The sequence below is a fragment of the Sceloporus occidentalis genome, unplaced genomic scaffold (genome assembly GCF_023333645.1).
Source record: "Sceloporus occidentalis isolate IW3139 unplaced genomic scaffold, rSceOcc1.0.p SCAF_101, whole genome shotgun sequence".
In the NCBI taxonomy this organism is placed as follows: domain Eukaryota; kingdom Metazoa; phylum Chordata; class Lepidosauria; order Squamata; family Phrynosomatidae; genus Sceloporus; species Sceloporus occidentalis.
The window spans coordinates 1,031,146-1,048,784 of NW_028317081.1; the positions used below are offsets into that span (position 1 = coordinate 1,031,146).

A 17,639-nucleotide genomic window follows, 5' to 3' on the forward strand; every position below is an offset into this window, starting at 1 on the left:
ATCGGTAACCGGACAGCGAAAATATCTTAACTTCACGAATGTAAAATAAAAATAACGACCTCCATTTTCTCCTCCAGCTTATGCAGGAACTCTCCGTCGGCAGGCAGGGTGGCCACGTCCGTCGAGCTTTTAGCACTCAGTATGGCCCTGGAAATGTACTCAACGCGCTGCTTGAGTGATATGTCAGAGCTGAAATGGTAAAATAAATAATAACTATGTATTAACTTTGAAAACATGTAGGAACATCACAAGGGTTTGCCTCTGTTTCAAATGAGATCCCTGGGGTCCAAGAAGATCCCCCCCTAGTTCCTCTGAACTAAAAAATACCCACAACTTATTCTACATTACATATATTTTGCGCGATACCCTTATCTTTAGAACCTCTTTTTTAATTATGATATATATGTATTATAGTATGGGGTTTATGTTGATGGAGCATCACTTTAGACAGAAAGGAGTGGAGAAGCTTTAATTATATGGGGGGGGGGAAACACGATTGGGAAAATCCTACAATCCTAAATTTTTTTGGTGGCTCCAAGATCCAAACCAAAATTTGTAAACTGCTGCCTTAAGGGGCTAAAAAAATATGAAGTGTGGCAGTATCTTTGCCTAGCACCAGATAGGAGATGCGGGCTGGACACAGCGGAGATGCCTGGGTTTGTCTACTCTTAATCTCTATATTGTGGCAGTTTTATTGTAGCGCAGAATATAATAATATTCTTAATATCATGGTTTCTCCAGGGAACCTCAAGCGCACAGAAAAGCCTCGGAAAATGTCACCAAGATAACGTAACCCAGAACACTGGGTTTCTAAGCATACATTTGGCTTCTTTCAGACGAGTTTATTTAGTGCTTTAAAACCATAAAATAAAAAGTGACAGATTGGCTTTCACTGACACTGTACGTGACGGTCGTTCACATCGTGACCCGCGTTGGCCGGACAGGCAGGTCTTTCTTACCTCGGCAAGTCGGCCAGCTGGGCAACAACTTCAGCGGCTTTGCTGAAATTCCTGCTTTTCTCGTAGTACCTCCACAGCAGATCCATGTAATGTACTTTGTTTTGATCGTCCTTTGCTTTTCGAGACAAATAGGGCTCCAAAAAGGGTGAATTCAGCTACAGATAGACAATCAAGAGCGTCACTTCAGTTTGGCCACTTACCAATTCCTTCATCGAGTCTGCTTTAGTTATTAACGTGTCCGTCCTGCACTTGTCACACAGGCAGGGAGATGAAAGGGACATATGGCTGTCGTAAGGCTACGTGTGGCGTATTACTGTGCTAGGGGTACGTTGCTGATCTAGTTTGTGTGGTTGCGCTAAAAAGGGGAATCGTGGTTAATCGATCACGTTGAAAGATACAAAACCACACGGCAGGTCGGAAATGCCCGTCACGAGAAGGATAAAGCCAATACCTCCAATAACTTGTCTGTAAGATCTGCTTGCACGAGCCAATTGAAGAGCGCGATGTTAAAGAGCTCATCTGCCGAGAGCTGCGCCAGCTTAAGCATCTGCTCAAACTAAGAAAATAAGAACGCAAAAATTCACACACTTCACTATGACATCATTACGTTACCTCTTTACAGTAAAAGGCAGGTCGGCAAAAACAGGACACCAATATTACCTTTTTTTTTTTTTTTTAAGCCTAGACTTAGCCGTCCACGTGAAATTTTTAAAGGAAATCTAATATTCTTCTGTATAAGAATGAATTTGATACATTTACAAAAACATCAATTTCTAGGAGCTTTTAACAGGAAGTACAAAGAATCTAAAGATATAGTTTCTCCCGGTTTAATGACAAAACAGGTGTAGGAACCCGTAGCTATTGGTTAACACTGCAGTCTGGGACAGATTTCAGATTATTCGGAAGTAAAAGTAAAACGGTACGCTTTCTTACATGGAGACCAGCTTCCTCGTTACTAAGCATGTTGGGATCCGATGACAACACGGGAGGACCAGGCTTTTTGGGGACACTTGGGGACTGAGGGGCAGCCTTGCTTTGGTTAACTAGTTCTTGAAGAGCATCAGTGACACATTTGTAGCTATTCAACCTATAAAGCGTAAAAAAAAAAAAAAAAAAATACAGATGAAAAATGGTGTGAAGCAAAATAAAAACTCCTTATTACATCAAAGAACTCGGAGGATTATGGACAATATACGTACCGCTCTTGGAAAGACTGCAAACCAACAACATCCTCCTCCGGCTCTCCATTCTTGTAAAAATGAAGGCCGAGCCCTTGCGGATCTTTCTTCTCTGCAGCGCTGAGACACAGTTCCACCACTCCCTCGTAGAAACGCACTAAAAATAAAAGAACGTATATGTTTGCATGAGACGCGCCACCCAGTCCTGCCATCTTTGAGATCAAACAAGCCATAGCGTCTCAGTACCAGTTGTGTAGCTAAACCAACACACAGAAGGCGTATGAACAGGCTCCTCACCTTGTCTGTACTGAGCACACACATTGGCGAGGTCCACCTGCCGACTGATCTTCTGATACTCCCTCAGCGAATCCCGCAACAACCTCTGTTTGTCCAGTTTGTTCTGAGCCTGGCGAGACCGTTGCAACAATTCATTTGCCTAGAGAGGTACAAAAAGCTTTGATGTATTCATTCAGGAAGGCTAGGTTTGCATGAGATGCTGGATAAGACCATCTATTCTGTCCACAAAAGGCTCAGACCTTACTCGGTCCTTGGTCCTGATCTTGGATTCAGGATCACTTTATGCGTTTCCCATGAATGTTTAAATCCCCTCTCTGTATTAGCCTCTAACTCTAGCCTGTTGGGAGGCTGTTCCACTTACACACAATTCATGCAGTAAAGCAAGACTTCCCTTATATCAGATCTAAGCCTTTGACAATCTAGTTTTAGACCACGACCTCTTCCCCTCAATTTTCTCTGATGAATAAATCCCAATCAAAACAAAAGAATGTGATGTCAATGCTTCCAGAAGGCTGGCTAGCAGCTAGGAGCAGAACTTGTACCTTTGAGCATATGGCATCATCAGGGCTATACAGCAGGGGGCACACTTCTTGGAGGTGAGAACTGATTCCATCAACCGTAGTATTGTCGCTGATAAAGCAATTGACCAGGGATGCAATCAGAGCTCCCGTCAGCTCCTTGTCTCTGATCACCAGATCTTTAAGCATGGTTATTTTCAACTGTTCCTGCAGTTCCTGCGGAGAGACGCACACCACTTTCTTACTAAAAAAGCAAACCGCCACCCTGCAATTTGCCCAAAACATTTAAAGTCTAAAGTGTGCCCGCCACATCATCATGACAACCAACCTTTTGAAGTCCAGCCACGATAAGGCTAAACTGGTGTTCACACAGGAGCTTCCACAAAGCCAAGGCTTGGCACGTTTTTCTAACCAACTGGTGGATTGCCTGGAGAGAGACCTTCTCTGCAAGCTGAGCTTCAGCTGTTAAAATATAGTATTTATATTTATACAAAAGCAAGAGATTGTCTTGAAAAACACACCACATGAAGACATGATCACTCAATAGACAGGAGAGAAAAAATCCAAGAGCCCTTCAACAAGAAGCTTCAGACATTAAGCCCCGTTCTTCAATGATTAGTAAATAACTCAACGGCCGCTACGCCTGCGAGATCCAGACTCCTGAGCGGATACGGAGCGCTCGGGAACGTACCGTTGTATTTTCTTTGTAGTTCTTGTTGCACTTGCTGAGAGCTTCCCATCTCATGGCGTCCAAGACTCACAAGCCTATGCTGGAGGTTAGCAGGCGTGCCAAAGCTTCAGGAGAAAAACACAACGTCTGATTGGTGTGATTCAGAAAGGTCACATGACATTTAATATGTACCGTTAAAAAAACAAAACAAAAGAACAAACAGAGCTTTTTTTTTTTTAAACATATTCACCTATATAATACATCATTTGTTGTAATTTTCATTTATTTTGGCAATTATAGGGCACATATTAAAGCTTTATTTTCAAATTTGGTATTTGGCAACATCAATAAATAGCGCTCTCAGAATTCAAAACCACTACATAAAAGTATACATTTCTGAAAAGCAGACATATTTAGTGCATTTATTATCCCATCAACCTCCAAAACCAAAATTAAAAAATAAATAAATCTACTTTTCAAACTTAATTGCCCAGGGTGCATCCACTTGCAGAAAATTTGTGTTTTACATGTTTTGGGGGGTGTTATGTTGCACTGGGCAATTTTATTTTATTTTTTATAGGAGGACATGTTTGTCACTGATTTTTGAAAAAATTAAAAAAAAAAAAAAAAAAAGAAAACATTTATATTATTTTCTATAAAAAGCCTTTGTGTGTTAAGCAAGGGCAATAAAGGTATGGAATTCACTGCCAAGGGAGGTGGTGTTATCAAATACAATGGATGCCTTCAAAAAGGGTCTGGAAATATATATATATACCGTATTTGCTCGATTATAAGACAAGGTTTTTTCCAGAGCAAATGCTCTGAAAGATACCCCTCGTCTTATAATCGAGGTCTTCTTCTAATCAGACCTCTTTCTGCTGGGGCCAGGCTGCTTACCGGGCTTTGGTCGCGAGCAGCGTCTCTGCTATTAGCACCAGGAGAACAGGAAGCTAGCAAGGTCCTCACATAATCTACCTCCCCCCTCCTTCCTCTGGGGGCGGGGCCAGAGAAGTTGCTCGCACAGCCAGGCCCCTGCAGAAGTCTGCGAGTGGGAGATCTGCAGTTCAGGGAAGGGGGTCGGGGAGGGTTTTTGAGTATGTGTGATTAATGGAATGAATTTAAATGTTTGTGAATGAGTGTGTGTGTGTGTGATAGCATGGATGTGTAAGGGGGGTGGTGGTGGTGGTAGCATGGCATAGGGAGGCTGTAATCACACTACTATCATCCCCAGGTTCCAGCATGTACTGGCTGCCTTGGCTTGATAGGAGTGTGATTGCTGTTTGTATATACACACACACACCTCCAGAAATGCATTTTAACCCCCTATATGCCACTCAGCCCCATGATATGCCTTTTAATCCCCTATATGCCAGAGTGGCATATAGGGGTATAAGGCATATCATGGGGCAGAGGGGCATATAGGGGGTTAAAAGGCATATCATGGGGCGAAGCAGCATATAGGAGGGTATAAGACATTTCTGGAGGCAGAGTGGCATATAGAGGGTTAAAAGGCACATCATGGGGCAGAGTGGCAAATAGGGGGGTATAAGGCATTTCTGGGGGCAGAGTGGCAAGCCTGGGGGCAGATGTGCATAACTAGGGGGGGCCAGGTTGGCAAATAAAATATATATTTTTGTCAATCATAGCTTTTATTAAATAAGAAAAAATTGTTTACATGAATTAATATTTACTAGTAAAACTTTTTTCCTATAGGGTAGTCTTATTTTCAGGCTGTTTTTTTCCTAAATTAATATTTTGATTTTGGGGGGGTCGTCTTATAATCGAGCAAATACGGTATATTTATATATATAATATATATACACACACGCACACACACACAGAAAAGCAGAACATAAAAGACTATACATGATACAATAAACATTAATATTTTAGAAAAGCAAAACAGCTTAATTAGGGTTTGCTTTCTTTTGGGTCAAAAGCAGGAAGGATAGGTAAAAGTGTTTATTCCTGCAGACTGCTGTGACACTCTGTGATAAGGAGGCTGCGCAGCTCTGTTACCCCCTGTGACGGACTCGTCCCTTCAGGCACACCGCTGTGGATATTATACAGCCCAACCACCCGTTCCCCTGGAACCCAGTTTCTATGTTTACCCCACACCGCCAGGCCCAGTACCAGGACATACAGGTTCTACTTTTGGAACTGCTGGGCAGCTAGAATAGCCTCCTGCCCCACTATGTGTACCAGACAGGATTATCTCCACAGGGTGCCCAGCCAGGGCTCCTGCCTGACTATCGGTGGAAGATATCCGAGGCTAATCCCGTTATCTCCCCTATTGTTCCTGGGAGACCTGAATCCCCAGCTAAAGGGGGCGGTTATGTTACTCAGACGTCTCATTCTGTGTGTTTATATGGATATATATACCTGTGCCTGTGGACAATAAAGGTTCTGAATGTTATACCCTACACTGAGTCTCGGCTAGTGACTGGGAAAACGGGGAAAGTGTGTGTTGTCCCAGGCTAAGGGAGCACAAGACAGCGGAGGTAGTCGGTCAGACTAACCAGCTCCGTGACATTGGTGGCAGCGGTGGGAATTGCTCCTAGCTAAACGGGACATCCAAACCACTACCAGGACCAAGAAGCCGAGACGGAGAGCACCCTACGAGTGCATGGACCAGCGGTATGCTAAACTTAAGCGGAATACTTTGAAAGACCTCTTGGAGGCTCGTGGAAAGGTTGCCAGCAACAAAACCCGGGATACCCTCATTGTGGAACTTATGGCGGACGACCAGGCTCAAGCCGACCCTGTTACCCCAGCAGACCAGGATGAGTTCCAGAGGGATGTTCTGTTCCGCCTGTCCTGCTACGGGCCCCATCCACCCGCAGAGATAGTGAACCGGGTGATAGCAGAGGTGACTGCGCTAAGGTTTCCCCAACAAGCACGTTCTTCAGGGGAAAGAGATGAAATTGCCCACTTTGAGGCGAGTAACCGCCGAAAGCTCCCCTATGCAGCCTTCAAATCCTTCATCGAGGCGGAGGGGGACATCGAAGGATATCTCCAAGACTTCGAGCGGCAATGTCTGTTGCAACAAGTGAGAGACGCAGATAAGGTAACCATCCTTGCCAGCAAGCTCACTGGCCGTGCGGCTGAAGCCTACCGAGCAGTGGCCGACGAGGACTGTAACAGCTATGAGCGAGTACGAGAACAATTACTAGCTCGTTTCGCCATCACCCCGGAGGCACAAAGACTCAAGTTCCGTAGCCTGCGGAGGATGGAGAAAGACACGTACCAAGAATGGGGGCATCGGATGCAGAAAGCAGTGCAAAACTGGCTCACAGGGAGCCGAGCAGTGACCGCTCAAGAGGTGACTCAGTTGTTCCTTCTGGAGCAGTTTTTTAACCACACTCCCCCTGATGTCCGGGACTGGGTCCGGGACCGTCATCCCCGAGACCTAGCCCAAGCCGCCAGCTTGGCAGATGAGTACCAGGACACGCGCCGGGCTAACTCGACCAACACCCGGCCAGCCCCTCGGTATCTGCCAGCCCATTCCCCACCGCAAGCTACAGCCATGGGAAGTCCTCGCTACCCCCCACCAGCCGACGCTCGGAGGTGTTTCTCGTGCAACCAAACGGGACACATTAAGTTGAACTGTCCCCAGCAACCCCAGCCGTCAGGACCATATCGAGGAAGGCCCCGGCGCACAGTGGTTCAATGTGTTGGTCAGGAAGAAGACTGGGGAATTTTACACGAGGCTGACATCGTACAAGCCATTGCGGGGGACAACCGCCATCATCACTGCCAGCCTGTGTTACTCAATGGAAAAGCGGCCAGGGGGCTCCGTGATTCCGGAGCCACCTTAACCATGGTGGATCCCCAGAGGGTACCAGTCCCGGTAACAACTGGAAAATTTGTGGCAGTACGAGTCGCAGGGGGCAAAGTATATAGAATCCCCACGGCTCAGGTGCATCTGGACTGGGGGGCAGCTGCCCGCACCCTAGAAGTGGGACTCATGACTGGGCTTCCAGAGGAAATTCTACTGGGCAACGACTTAGGCCATCTCACCTCCACATTTGGCCCCTCCAAGCCTCCGGAAGCACACCCTGTAACCACCCGGCTACAAGCCCAACAAACCAAGCCACCTCCCTCCGAAGAGACCCAGGTAAGACCCACTGACCTTGACTCTGGCCCCGACCTCCTCACCTGGGACTCCCCGACAGACTTCAGTAAGGAAGTACAACAGGACGACTCTCTAGCAGCGTACCGACAGAAGGCTCTCAGTAAGCCTGGGGGGATGGACGACTACTGGTTCCATTGGGAAGGGGACAGACTCTATCGTAGTGCCTCGGGTGGGGGGAAACAGACTGGTAAAGCACCCAGGCCGCAGCTAGTGATACCCCAGAAATATAGGGCAGACATACTACGCATCGGACATGTCATTCCCTTGGCCGGACATTTAGGACAGAGAAAAACGAGGTATAGAATCACCCAGAACTTTTTTTGGCCTGGTATCTCCGGGGACATTAGGGACTACTGCCGCACTTGCGAGATCTGCCAGCGGGTAGGCAAGAGAGGGGATCATCTGAAAGCTAAATTACGACCCCTGCCCATAGTGCAAGAACCCTTCAGCCGGGTTGCAGTAGATCTTATTGGCCCGTTAGCTAAGCCAAGCCCAACGGGGAAGAAATATATACTTACCGTGGTGGACTATGCCACCCGGTATCCTGAGGCTGTAGCATTAAGCAACATCCAAGCCGAAACCATAGCGGAGGCGCTGTTGCAAATATTCTCCCGGGTGGGGTTTCCCCAGGAGCTGCTGTCCGATCAAGGGACACAGTTCACCGCCGAGGTAACCCAACAGCTCTGGAAGTTGTGCGGTATTAAACCCCTTTATAGCTCCCCGTACCATCCGCAAACCAATGGGTTATGTGAGAGATTTAATGGCACTCTGAAGCAGATGCTTCGGACCTTTGCCGCAGAGCACAAGAACTGGGAGCGCCACCTGCCCCATCTCTTGTTTGCCTACCGGGAAGTCCCGCAGGAGTCCACAGGGTTCTCCCCCTTCGAGCTGTTATATGGCCGGAGGGTTCGAGGCCCCTTAGATCTCCTGCGGGAGCACTGGGAAGGCACGGTACCAACGGACGACCCGTCCGTAGTTACCTATGTATTGGGGCTCCGAGATAGGCTCCAGAGATACACGACCCTAGTGAAGGACAATCTCCAGAGAGCTCAGGGCAGACAGAAGAGGTGGTATGACCGGACGGCTAGGGATCGCACCTTTCAGATAGGGCAAAAAGTATTGGCTCTCTGTCCGGTCAAGCAAAACAAACTGCAGGCAGCCTGGCAGGGTCCTTACAAGATAACGCAGCGACTCTGTGACACCACCTATATTGTGGCCAGATGTTCAGATGAGCGGGTCCAGCGGACCTTCCATGTGAACATGCTGAAGCCGTACTTGGAAAGGGAGGAGGCGGTGGTCGCCATATGCAGCCCCGCTGTAGGGGAATGGGAGGGTCTGCCCCTGCCTGGCTTACCAGGGGATATTGAAACCCAGAAAAGTATAGAGAGTGTTAGGCTAGGAGAAGGGCTGGCCCGCTCAGAAAGGGACCAGGTCACCCAGATCTTAGAGGAACGACGAGCAATGTTCTCATCGCTACCTGGCTACACCCCCCTTGCGGTTCATAAAGTGGAGACCACAGACCCCCATCCCTTAAGGCAACCCGCTTATCGCGTCCCTGATGCTGTCCGAGAAAGCATGCGTCAGGAGATCAGGGAGATGCTAGATCTCGGGGTCATCGAACCCTCCGTAAGCCCCTGGGCTTCCCCAGTCGTTCTCGTCCCTAAGAAGGATGGCACCACCAGATTCTGTGTTGACTATAGGCGACTGAATGACCGCACCGTGACTGATGCGTACCCGATGCCCCGGGTAGACGAATTATTAGACCGGATCGCAGGGGGAAGGTTCCTCACCACTATCGACTTATGTAAGGGCTATTGGCAGATACCTCTGGACGCGGAGGCTAGGCCGAAGTCTGCATTCATCACCCCATATGGCTTGTATCAGTTCAAAGTCATGCCGTTTGGGATGAAGAATGCACCGGCTACCTTCCAGCGGATGATAGACCGACTGCTGGATGGGTTGCAGGAGTATGCCTGCGCCTATCTAGATGACATAGCCATCCATAGTGCCACCTGGGGGGAACATCTCCAGCATCTACGGACAGTGCTAGACAGAATCCGCGATGCAGGGCTGACAATTAAGCCAGACAAGTGCCACATTGGTCTGTCTGAAGTCCAATATCTAGGACACCGGGTGGGGTGTGGGAGACAGAGACCAGAGCCCGCTAAAGTAGAGGCGGTTGCCAACTGGCCAGTACCCCGTACTAAAACACAGGTCCTAGCGTTCCTAGGGACTGCGGGTTATTATCGTAAGTTTGTCCCCAACTATAGCACTATTGCGAAACCCTTGACTGACCTGACCAAAAAGAATTTGCCCCGACAAGTCCTGTGGTCTCCGGAGTGCGAGGCGGCGTTCAAACAACTCAAACAGGCTTTAGTGCAAGCTCCTGTACTAGCTGCACCAGACGCATCCAAACGCTTTGTCGTCCATACAGACGCTTCTACGTTCGGGTTGGGAGCAGTACTAACCCAGGTCGGAGACGATGGCGACGAACACCCAGTGGCATACATCAGCCGCAAACTACTTCCCCGGGAGGTGAGCTACGCCGCCATTGAAAAAGAATGCCTGGCTTTGGTTTGGGCTCTCCGCAAGTTTCAACCTTATTTGTATGGACGATCCTTCACCGTCCTTACGGATCATAACCCCTTAGTATGGCTGAACAGGGTAGCCGGGGACAATGGCAGGTTATTACGGTGGAGCCTAGCTCTACAGCCCTTCAACTTCACCATTCAGTACCGTCCAGGGAGGCTCAACGGGAATGCGGATGGGCTGTCCAGACAAACGGAGCTAACGGGGTGATTGTGTTTGGGAGGCGATGGGTGCCAGGGCTTCGAACCATCCCAAGCGGACCCGATTGGGGTCGCGCTGGGTAGGTCGAGGTGTTCCACAAGGGGGAGCATTGTGACGGACTCGTCCCTTCAGGCACACCGCTGTGGATATTATACAGCCCAACCACCCGTTCCCCTGGAACCCAGTTTCTATGTTTACCCCACACCGCCAGGCCCAGTACCAGGACATACAGGTTCTACTTTTGGAACTGCTGGGCAGCTAGAATAGCCTCCTGCCCCACTATGTGTACCAGACAGGATTATCTCCACAGGGTGCCCAGCCAGGGCTCCTGCCTGACTATCGGTGGAAGATATCCGAGGCTAATCCCGTTATCTCCCCTATTGTTCCTGGGAGACCTGAATCCCCAGCTAAAGGGGGCGGTTATGTTACTCAGACGTCTCATTCTGTGTGTTTATATGGATATATATACCTGTGCCTGTGGACAATAAAGGTTCTGAATGTTATACCCTACACTGAGTCTCGGCTAGTGACTGGGAAAACGGGGAAAGTGTGTGTTGTCCCAGGCTAAGGGAGCACAAGACAGCGGAGGTAGTCGGTCAGACTAACCAGCTCCGTGACACCCCCGATCACACTTACAAGTGCAATCAGATTCAAGGAAACCTGTTTGGAGAGCCCATATGAGTCTATACAGACCCCTTTGGGTCTCTGACTGTGAGGGGATCTCTGTTCACGGCAGCGATGATGTAACCAGAAGGAGGTCCCTGAACAGAACTTTAAGCATTTAAATCCGCGTAATGTGAAAGTGCTCATTTTGAGCGCTCTTACATTAAATAGCTGAACTTGAGACCATTTTGGCTCCAACTATAATGAGGAAGGCCAAGCCGATCTCCTGTGCATTGGACGGGATTTAGCCCTGTCGATGCTTAAAGCGGCACAACACGATAGTACTGCCAGGAGTAAGGGATGTACGATTATGTCCTTCATCAAATTGGCGCTATATAAAAAAAATAGGTGATTTCAGGAAACGCAATTGTCTCATCTATACCAAAAATGGTTAAACACCACCATGCTAGAATATAGTCTAATGAAAATATAATCTCTTCTGACATGGACTCTAAGCTAATAGACGACTGATTTAAGGGGCTACAGCTCACCTTGGGTTTCCGAGCGATCCTGCAGAAAACTGCGAATTCCGGTCGAGAAATTCCTGCAGTCCTTTCAGTTTCTGAAGTACGGTCTCCAGATGATAAGGCGAGACACTGCTGTCAATCTATATTATTCGGGAAGAAAGCAATTTAAACGGATTGGTATGCAACTACACAAAAAGGCTGTGACCAGTCAGAGAAGCCTGATCTGCTGTAAAAATCATAGTTTAGACCCAAATTTAAAAAAAATGTTGGACCTAAAGTATTCAAACAAGCAAAAGTTGCAGGCCCTGCTCGTATAAGCATATACACTATTTTATTTTTTTTAACCATTAGGGCAAGAAAGGGTTTTTTTTATTTATATTTGTAGTGGGAGAGGCACAAGGTGTTTTTTCTTTATTTTACTTTTTACACTTTTTTGACTGGGGATTCCTTTGAGGTTATATTACCGGAGTCTATTTTTAAAAGTTTATTTGGGGTTTTTTTTAGTTATTTTTTAAAAAAACATTTTGGAAGAGGAAAAAACACTGTTTGATCCTCACTTGAACAATGGTTGAGCAGCACTGCTACCGAGTACAGAGTAATCAGTAAGCAGGGTTTCATTGCCCCGTATTGCTGATCTTAGCACCTGCAGTCATCAGATGTTTCAGGAGGGTCTGGGCACCTTTATATTACATTTAATTTGGTTTCTGGCAGAGAATGCCCGGACATCTGTTTGGACATTGAGTTATTTAAGTGTATCCGGTCATGGGCGTAGGAACCGGGGGGGACAGATCCCCCCCAGTAACTCATGCGGGGGGGGGGGGGGGGGACCGATAATGAAGAAATCCCCCCCCCCCGGGGTGTAGGAACCCCCCCAATAGAAAAGACCTCGAGGTGCAGCCCGCGCCAGGCCAGGGCATCCGATCTTACACGGTCCGCACCTCGAGCCCTGCTACTTACCTGTGGGAGGGTCTTCTGTACTGCACAGAGGAAACAGAACCCAGCAGAGTTCACGTGACATCACATCACATCCTTCTTCCTCTGTGCAGTACCAGAGAACGCAGAGGGAGGCCACGCCCCCTGCTGAAGTCTGTGAGCGGCATAGAGGAGCTGCAGTGCAGGTAAGGGGGTGGGGAGGGTGTTTGCATCAGTATGATTGAGGGAATTCATCTGTGAATGAATGAGTATATGAATGAATGAGTGTGTGTGTGATAGCATGGATGTGTAAGTGCTGGAACCTAGGCATGATGGGACTGTGATTGCTGTTAGCAATCTCACTCCTATCATGCCAAGTCAGCCAGTACATGCTGAAACCTAGCTAGCTGCCCCCCTTGTGTATTGATGCTGCCAGCAGTATGGGGTCTGCACATCACTTACAGCCACCCTGTACCAGCACGTACTGGCTGCCTGGGTATGATAGGAGTGTGATTGCTGTTAGCAATCACACTCCTATCATGCCAAGTCATATTGCTATTTTTTTTGTGTCCAATTGTGGTGTGTTGCTTTAATAAAAAATGTGAGTTTTTATTATTATTTTTAAAAGGTGGGGGGGGTCATTTTCGGTTTTGGCTAAGTGAACCGTGAATGTTTTGGTCCAGAATTTTCATTTTAGTGCATCCCTAGAATAAATAGAACTTTCATTTTTAATTATCCTGAGTCCTGAATTTGTAGTCACAAAACTTTCTAGGCCCAGAAATCAGTGAGAGGAAAAGTAAAGGTTTTGTGTCATTTACTTTTTTTTAATCTGCATATTTTATTAAAGGCCATACTTTCTCATAGTGAAAAATAAGTGCGGCCCGCGCACGTATACAATTCTGATTAAGTGGCCCACTGCAGAAAAAACTTGGACACCCTAGGGTAGACAGTGAGAAGGGGGGGTAGGGAGAGGGTAGCTAGTGAGAAGGGGACGATAGGGAGAGGGTAGCTAGTGAGAAGGGAGGTAGGGAGAGGGTAGATAGTGTGAGAAGGGAGGTAGGGAGAGGGTAGATAGTGTGAGAAGGGAGGGTAGGGAGAGGGTAGATAGTAAGAAAGTGTGAGAGGGGGGGGAGAAAGTCGGGATCTGATGGGGGAAAATGCTGCCCCCCCCAGATTTTTAGGGGTTCCTACGCCCATGTATCCGGTGCTCGGGTCGAGCACAATGTTAGCTTCTGCTGACAGGGGAGACCCCGGGTTGTCTAACAACTGCCTGATCTCTCATATGCTGGCGAGGAAACTTCCCTGCCAGCGCAAACGTACTCTGTCATCCAAGGCCTGTTTTATAGGAAGTATTAAGATATACTGTCAACAAGTTTACACAAAATAGATATTTATAGAAATAAGTCAATATAAAGCTCTAATATGGTTAAGTTCTGATATCCAGACCCAATCTACTAGACACACCAAGCTCAATCTCAGTCACCCAAAGGGACTCCCTAACTAATAAAGGTCTATGGAGGAATGGACTTCATTAGCATAGCCATAAAGAATCAGTTGAGTGTAGAGACAATGCAGGGACAGGAAAGTCACCCAAAATATCACACGACCAACAGCAATGGCAGCCTCCAGGTCTGCAGATAATGGAAGTTTAATGTAACCATATAAAATAAGGTTTCTGCATTACTACTACTGAAGTTAGGATTCCCCTGTCGGATCCTAATAAATGCAATCTCAGACATGTTTAAATATTACCGCTGTGACTTCTCGATTTCCACTCCTGAAGATCTGTTCCAGAGCCACACTTCCATCCCAAATATTCCTGGGGGGGGGAACCCAAAACAAAATCAAATAAATAAGTTGGATGACGATAAAGTTAAATCATAATATATATTCTAATGATTTCTTGTAAAATTACACTAAATCACTATTACTACAGAAATTAGCATAAAACTACATATACCGTATTGGCTCGAATATAGGCCGCACTTTTTTCCCCCCACTTTAAGTCTTTAAAGTGGGGGTGCGGCCTATATTCGGGGTCTAGCGCCCGACGCCCATGACATGCAGTCCAGGGCGCCGGGCAGGGTTAGGATACAGATCCCCCGCAGCGGTGCAGGGGACCTGCATCCTACTCCCCGATACGCTCAGACAGCCTCCCCTGCCAGCACTTTCCAAGGGGGGGGGGAGGGGGGGGAGAGTTGAGGGGTGCCGGCACGGGAGGTTGTCTAAGCTTTACCTCTGCCCCGGAAGCTGTGTACGCGTATTGCGTAGATGTCCCCCGCCAGCCCCGCAAGACACCCAAGGGAGTCTCCTCTGGTAAGTCGGGGGGGGGGGGCAGGACAGTGGCAGCATATCTCGGGGGGGGGGGAGAGAGACAGAGTGGCAGCATATCTCGGGGGGGAGACAGAGTGGCAGTATGTTTTTTTGGTGCTTTTTTAAAGAAAAAAACTTTTTCTTTAAAAAAGCACCAAACTTTTAGGGTGCGGCCTATATACGGGGGCGGCCTATATCCGAGCCAATACGGTAATAATCCTGTTAATGTATCCTTTAAATCATTTTTGGTTTTTAGAAAGTGTACCTGAATTGTTATTGTAATTTTGGCCAAGTGTAATTTTTTTTTAACTTATTTTTGCTTTTAAAATTGAACACACTTACCCGATTATACGAGAAAAGTAGATGCAAATGCCATTGTGTTTCCCAGAATATACAATTTCTGGGCCCATTAGCCCAGTTAAGGAGGAGGCAGGCTGATGAGAAGGGCTTGCCAGAGCGTATGCCGGTGTCGACACACTTGGAGGATAGATGCCTGGAAAAAAAAAAATGGAAAAAAATTCAGTTCTAAAAGATAATCTGATAGGAAGTACATAGTGGCAATGAATATAATTAGTACCTTGTGCTGGGGTGCCCAGGAAGCTGGGAGTCGGCATCGGGGTGCCTGGTGACAATGGCGAACCTAAAAAAATAGAACCAAAATACTTTAACCATCAACCTCTCACAGATTTAATCTCAGGCTAAAAGCAATAAAAGCAATAAAACCGGATACTGGGCTCACTTATGGCCAATCAGAGGTAATTATGGAAATAATTTGCATATATATATATATATATATATATATATATATATATATATATATATATATATATATATATATATATATATATAGATAGATATTACATTAGAGATGATTTTCTTTAAGTTATTCTGGTTAATACTTTTTCGTTGTAAATTTTTAAATATGCATGATCTGTCAGCATGATCCGCAGCACAGCAGAAAAGGTAAGCGTGCGGTGCCATCCGCCCACCTACAACACAATATGCAATCAGCAAGTCAGAAGAAAAATGAGATTCACGTGTTTAGCAGGGTAAGTGAAAGAATATGGGATTGGCGAGACCAAGCAGCAACAAAATATTTATTTCCATGTCATATTTCTTACCTATAGGCAAAGGAGAGCCGAAGATCGGACCCACGGTACTGGGAGCCGGCAGCGAGGACTGGATGCGCATCTGAGCCTCGCCACCATATCTACATAAAGAGAAAATCAGTGTATATCAGTACATTACGTAGCGAGGATGGATGCAAACCTAATCGTTAAAGAAGACATATATAGCCCAATACAGGCTACGTATCTGTCACGTTAACTCTTTAAGGCCGAGGACTCATGGGGGTAGGTTTGAGTTGGGGAGGGGGGCTCCTTACCTACCCGCCCAGTCTCTTCTTATGTCTAAGTAACCCTGTGCTCATTAGGGGGCGCAGGGTGACCGAGAAACCCCATCTGGTCTGCCGGAACCAGACTCCCACGGACTATCAGGCTATGGGGGCTCTACAAGCCAGGAAGCGCTCGATGCGCCTGACCGAACCACAAATTCATGAACCGGCGCAGCGGCTAGGAACCACGGCAATGCCCACTGACAATTTCAACAGCGTCGCTACGGATCACAAATACCTGAAGAAAGCCTGTGCTGCCCAGATAGACACCTCTCGGTCACAAGCGGCCGTCGAGCAGGCGAGTATTAAACAGGTGGCACAAGCCTGATCCTCCTTATAGGGAAACCGAAAAGATATAGAAACGGTGAACATTACATTAGTTGTCAAACATGAAGATACTGAAATATAATTAAAATATATATCACACACAAATACATACTAACCAAGTGAATACACGAATATAAAAACACTCCAACGCAAGTTAAATTATTTTAATAGAAACAAATTTCGCAGACTAGATGGGAAATGTATTTATTTGCTGGGAAAGCGTTTCAGTTCTTTGATCAGATTACCTTATGCAGTTTGAAGAAGCGCTCTATCTCCTCGCCGTCGCCCCCCGCGTTACTAACTAGAAGATGTCGCAGCTGATCCACCGGTCTGAGTTTGTGGAAGATGTGACTCCCCTGTAAATCGAGAGAAGAGTTTAAAAGGCGATCAGCTCTTTTCTCTGTGCCGAGTCTAATCCAAACGTTAACACCATTGTAAGAGTTATGAGCACGCGGTGCTTACCTGGGCAGAGAGCAAGACAAACTTCTTAGGGGGCACCATATGCTGCTGAACTAAAACAGGGGGCTCTGTAATCGGGATGATGTCCCTATTTAAGGGGGTCACCATCCGGTCTACTTTTGGTTCATCGATTGAAGACACAGCCCAGGAATGACCATCAACACGGACAGTCACCTATGGGAACGACAAGATCAGCCATGAATAGTAAAGCAGCAGTAAGCGTACCTGTCCACGGGGCATACAGCGGCAAAGGGGCTTCAGACTCTTATGGTCTTTAAACTGAAGGGATTTATTTGCTGTAATACATCGCAGAGACACAAAGCTAGAAGCGCCGTTACAAATATGTCAACGTGGAAATGAATTGCAAATGTATACAATCAAGCCACAAAAACCAGGAATTTATAAATGTCAGGCTTTCATGGAACAAAATGATAAATCACTATATCCGATATGACAGCGTTGAATTCTCCGCTTTAGAGATCACCCCCACCGAATAACGACGTGTTGTAACCGGTAAAGGAAATATAGGGTTCTTGCCGATATAGCAACACATGGTAA

The 17,639-nt window shown here is 46.9% G+C and overlaps 1 protein-coding gene across 1 annotated transcript in view; it reads right to left on the reverse strand.

Annotated features, from left to right (window-relative positions):
- LOC149283773 (nuclear pore complex protein Nup155-like) overlaps positions 1–17,639 on the reverse strand; it is a 28,180-nt gene that overhangs the window by 2,828 nt on the left and 7,713 nt on the right. Inside the window, exons 13-29 of the mRNA XM_089497291.1 lie at positions 17,085–17,255; positions 16,868–16,978; positions 16,534–16,628; positions 16,024–16,112; positions 15,480–15,542; positions 15,245–15,395; positions 14,342–14,408; positions 11,702–11,817; positions 3,644–3,747; positions 3,281–3,414; positions 2,977–3,168; positions 2,435–2,573; positions 2,159–2,294; positions 1,893–2,046; positions 1,411–1,515; positions 960–1,114; positions 60–189 (exon numbers count right to left, since the gene is read on the reverse strand). Coding sequence (XP_089353417.1) covers positions 60–189; positions 960–1,114; positions 1,411–1,515; positions 1,893–2,046; positions 2,159–2,294; positions 2,435–2,573; positions 2,977–3,168; positions 3,281–3,414; positions 3,644–3,747; positions 11,702–11,817; positions 14,342–14,408; positions 15,245–15,395; positions 15,480–15,542; positions 16,024–16,112; positions 16,534–16,628; positions 16,868–16,978; positions 17,085–17,255 — 2,112 coding nt within the window. The remainder of the gene's footprint in view (positions 1–59; positions 190–959; positions 1,115–1,410; positions 1,516–1,892; positions 2,047–2,158; positions 2,295–2,434; positions 2,574–2,976; positions 3,169–3,280; positions 3,415–3,643; positions 3,748–11,701; positions 11,818–14,341; positions 14,409–15,244; positions 15,396–15,479; positions 15,543–16,023; positions 16,113–16,533; positions 16,629–16,867; positions 16,979–17,084; positions 17,256–17,639) is intronic.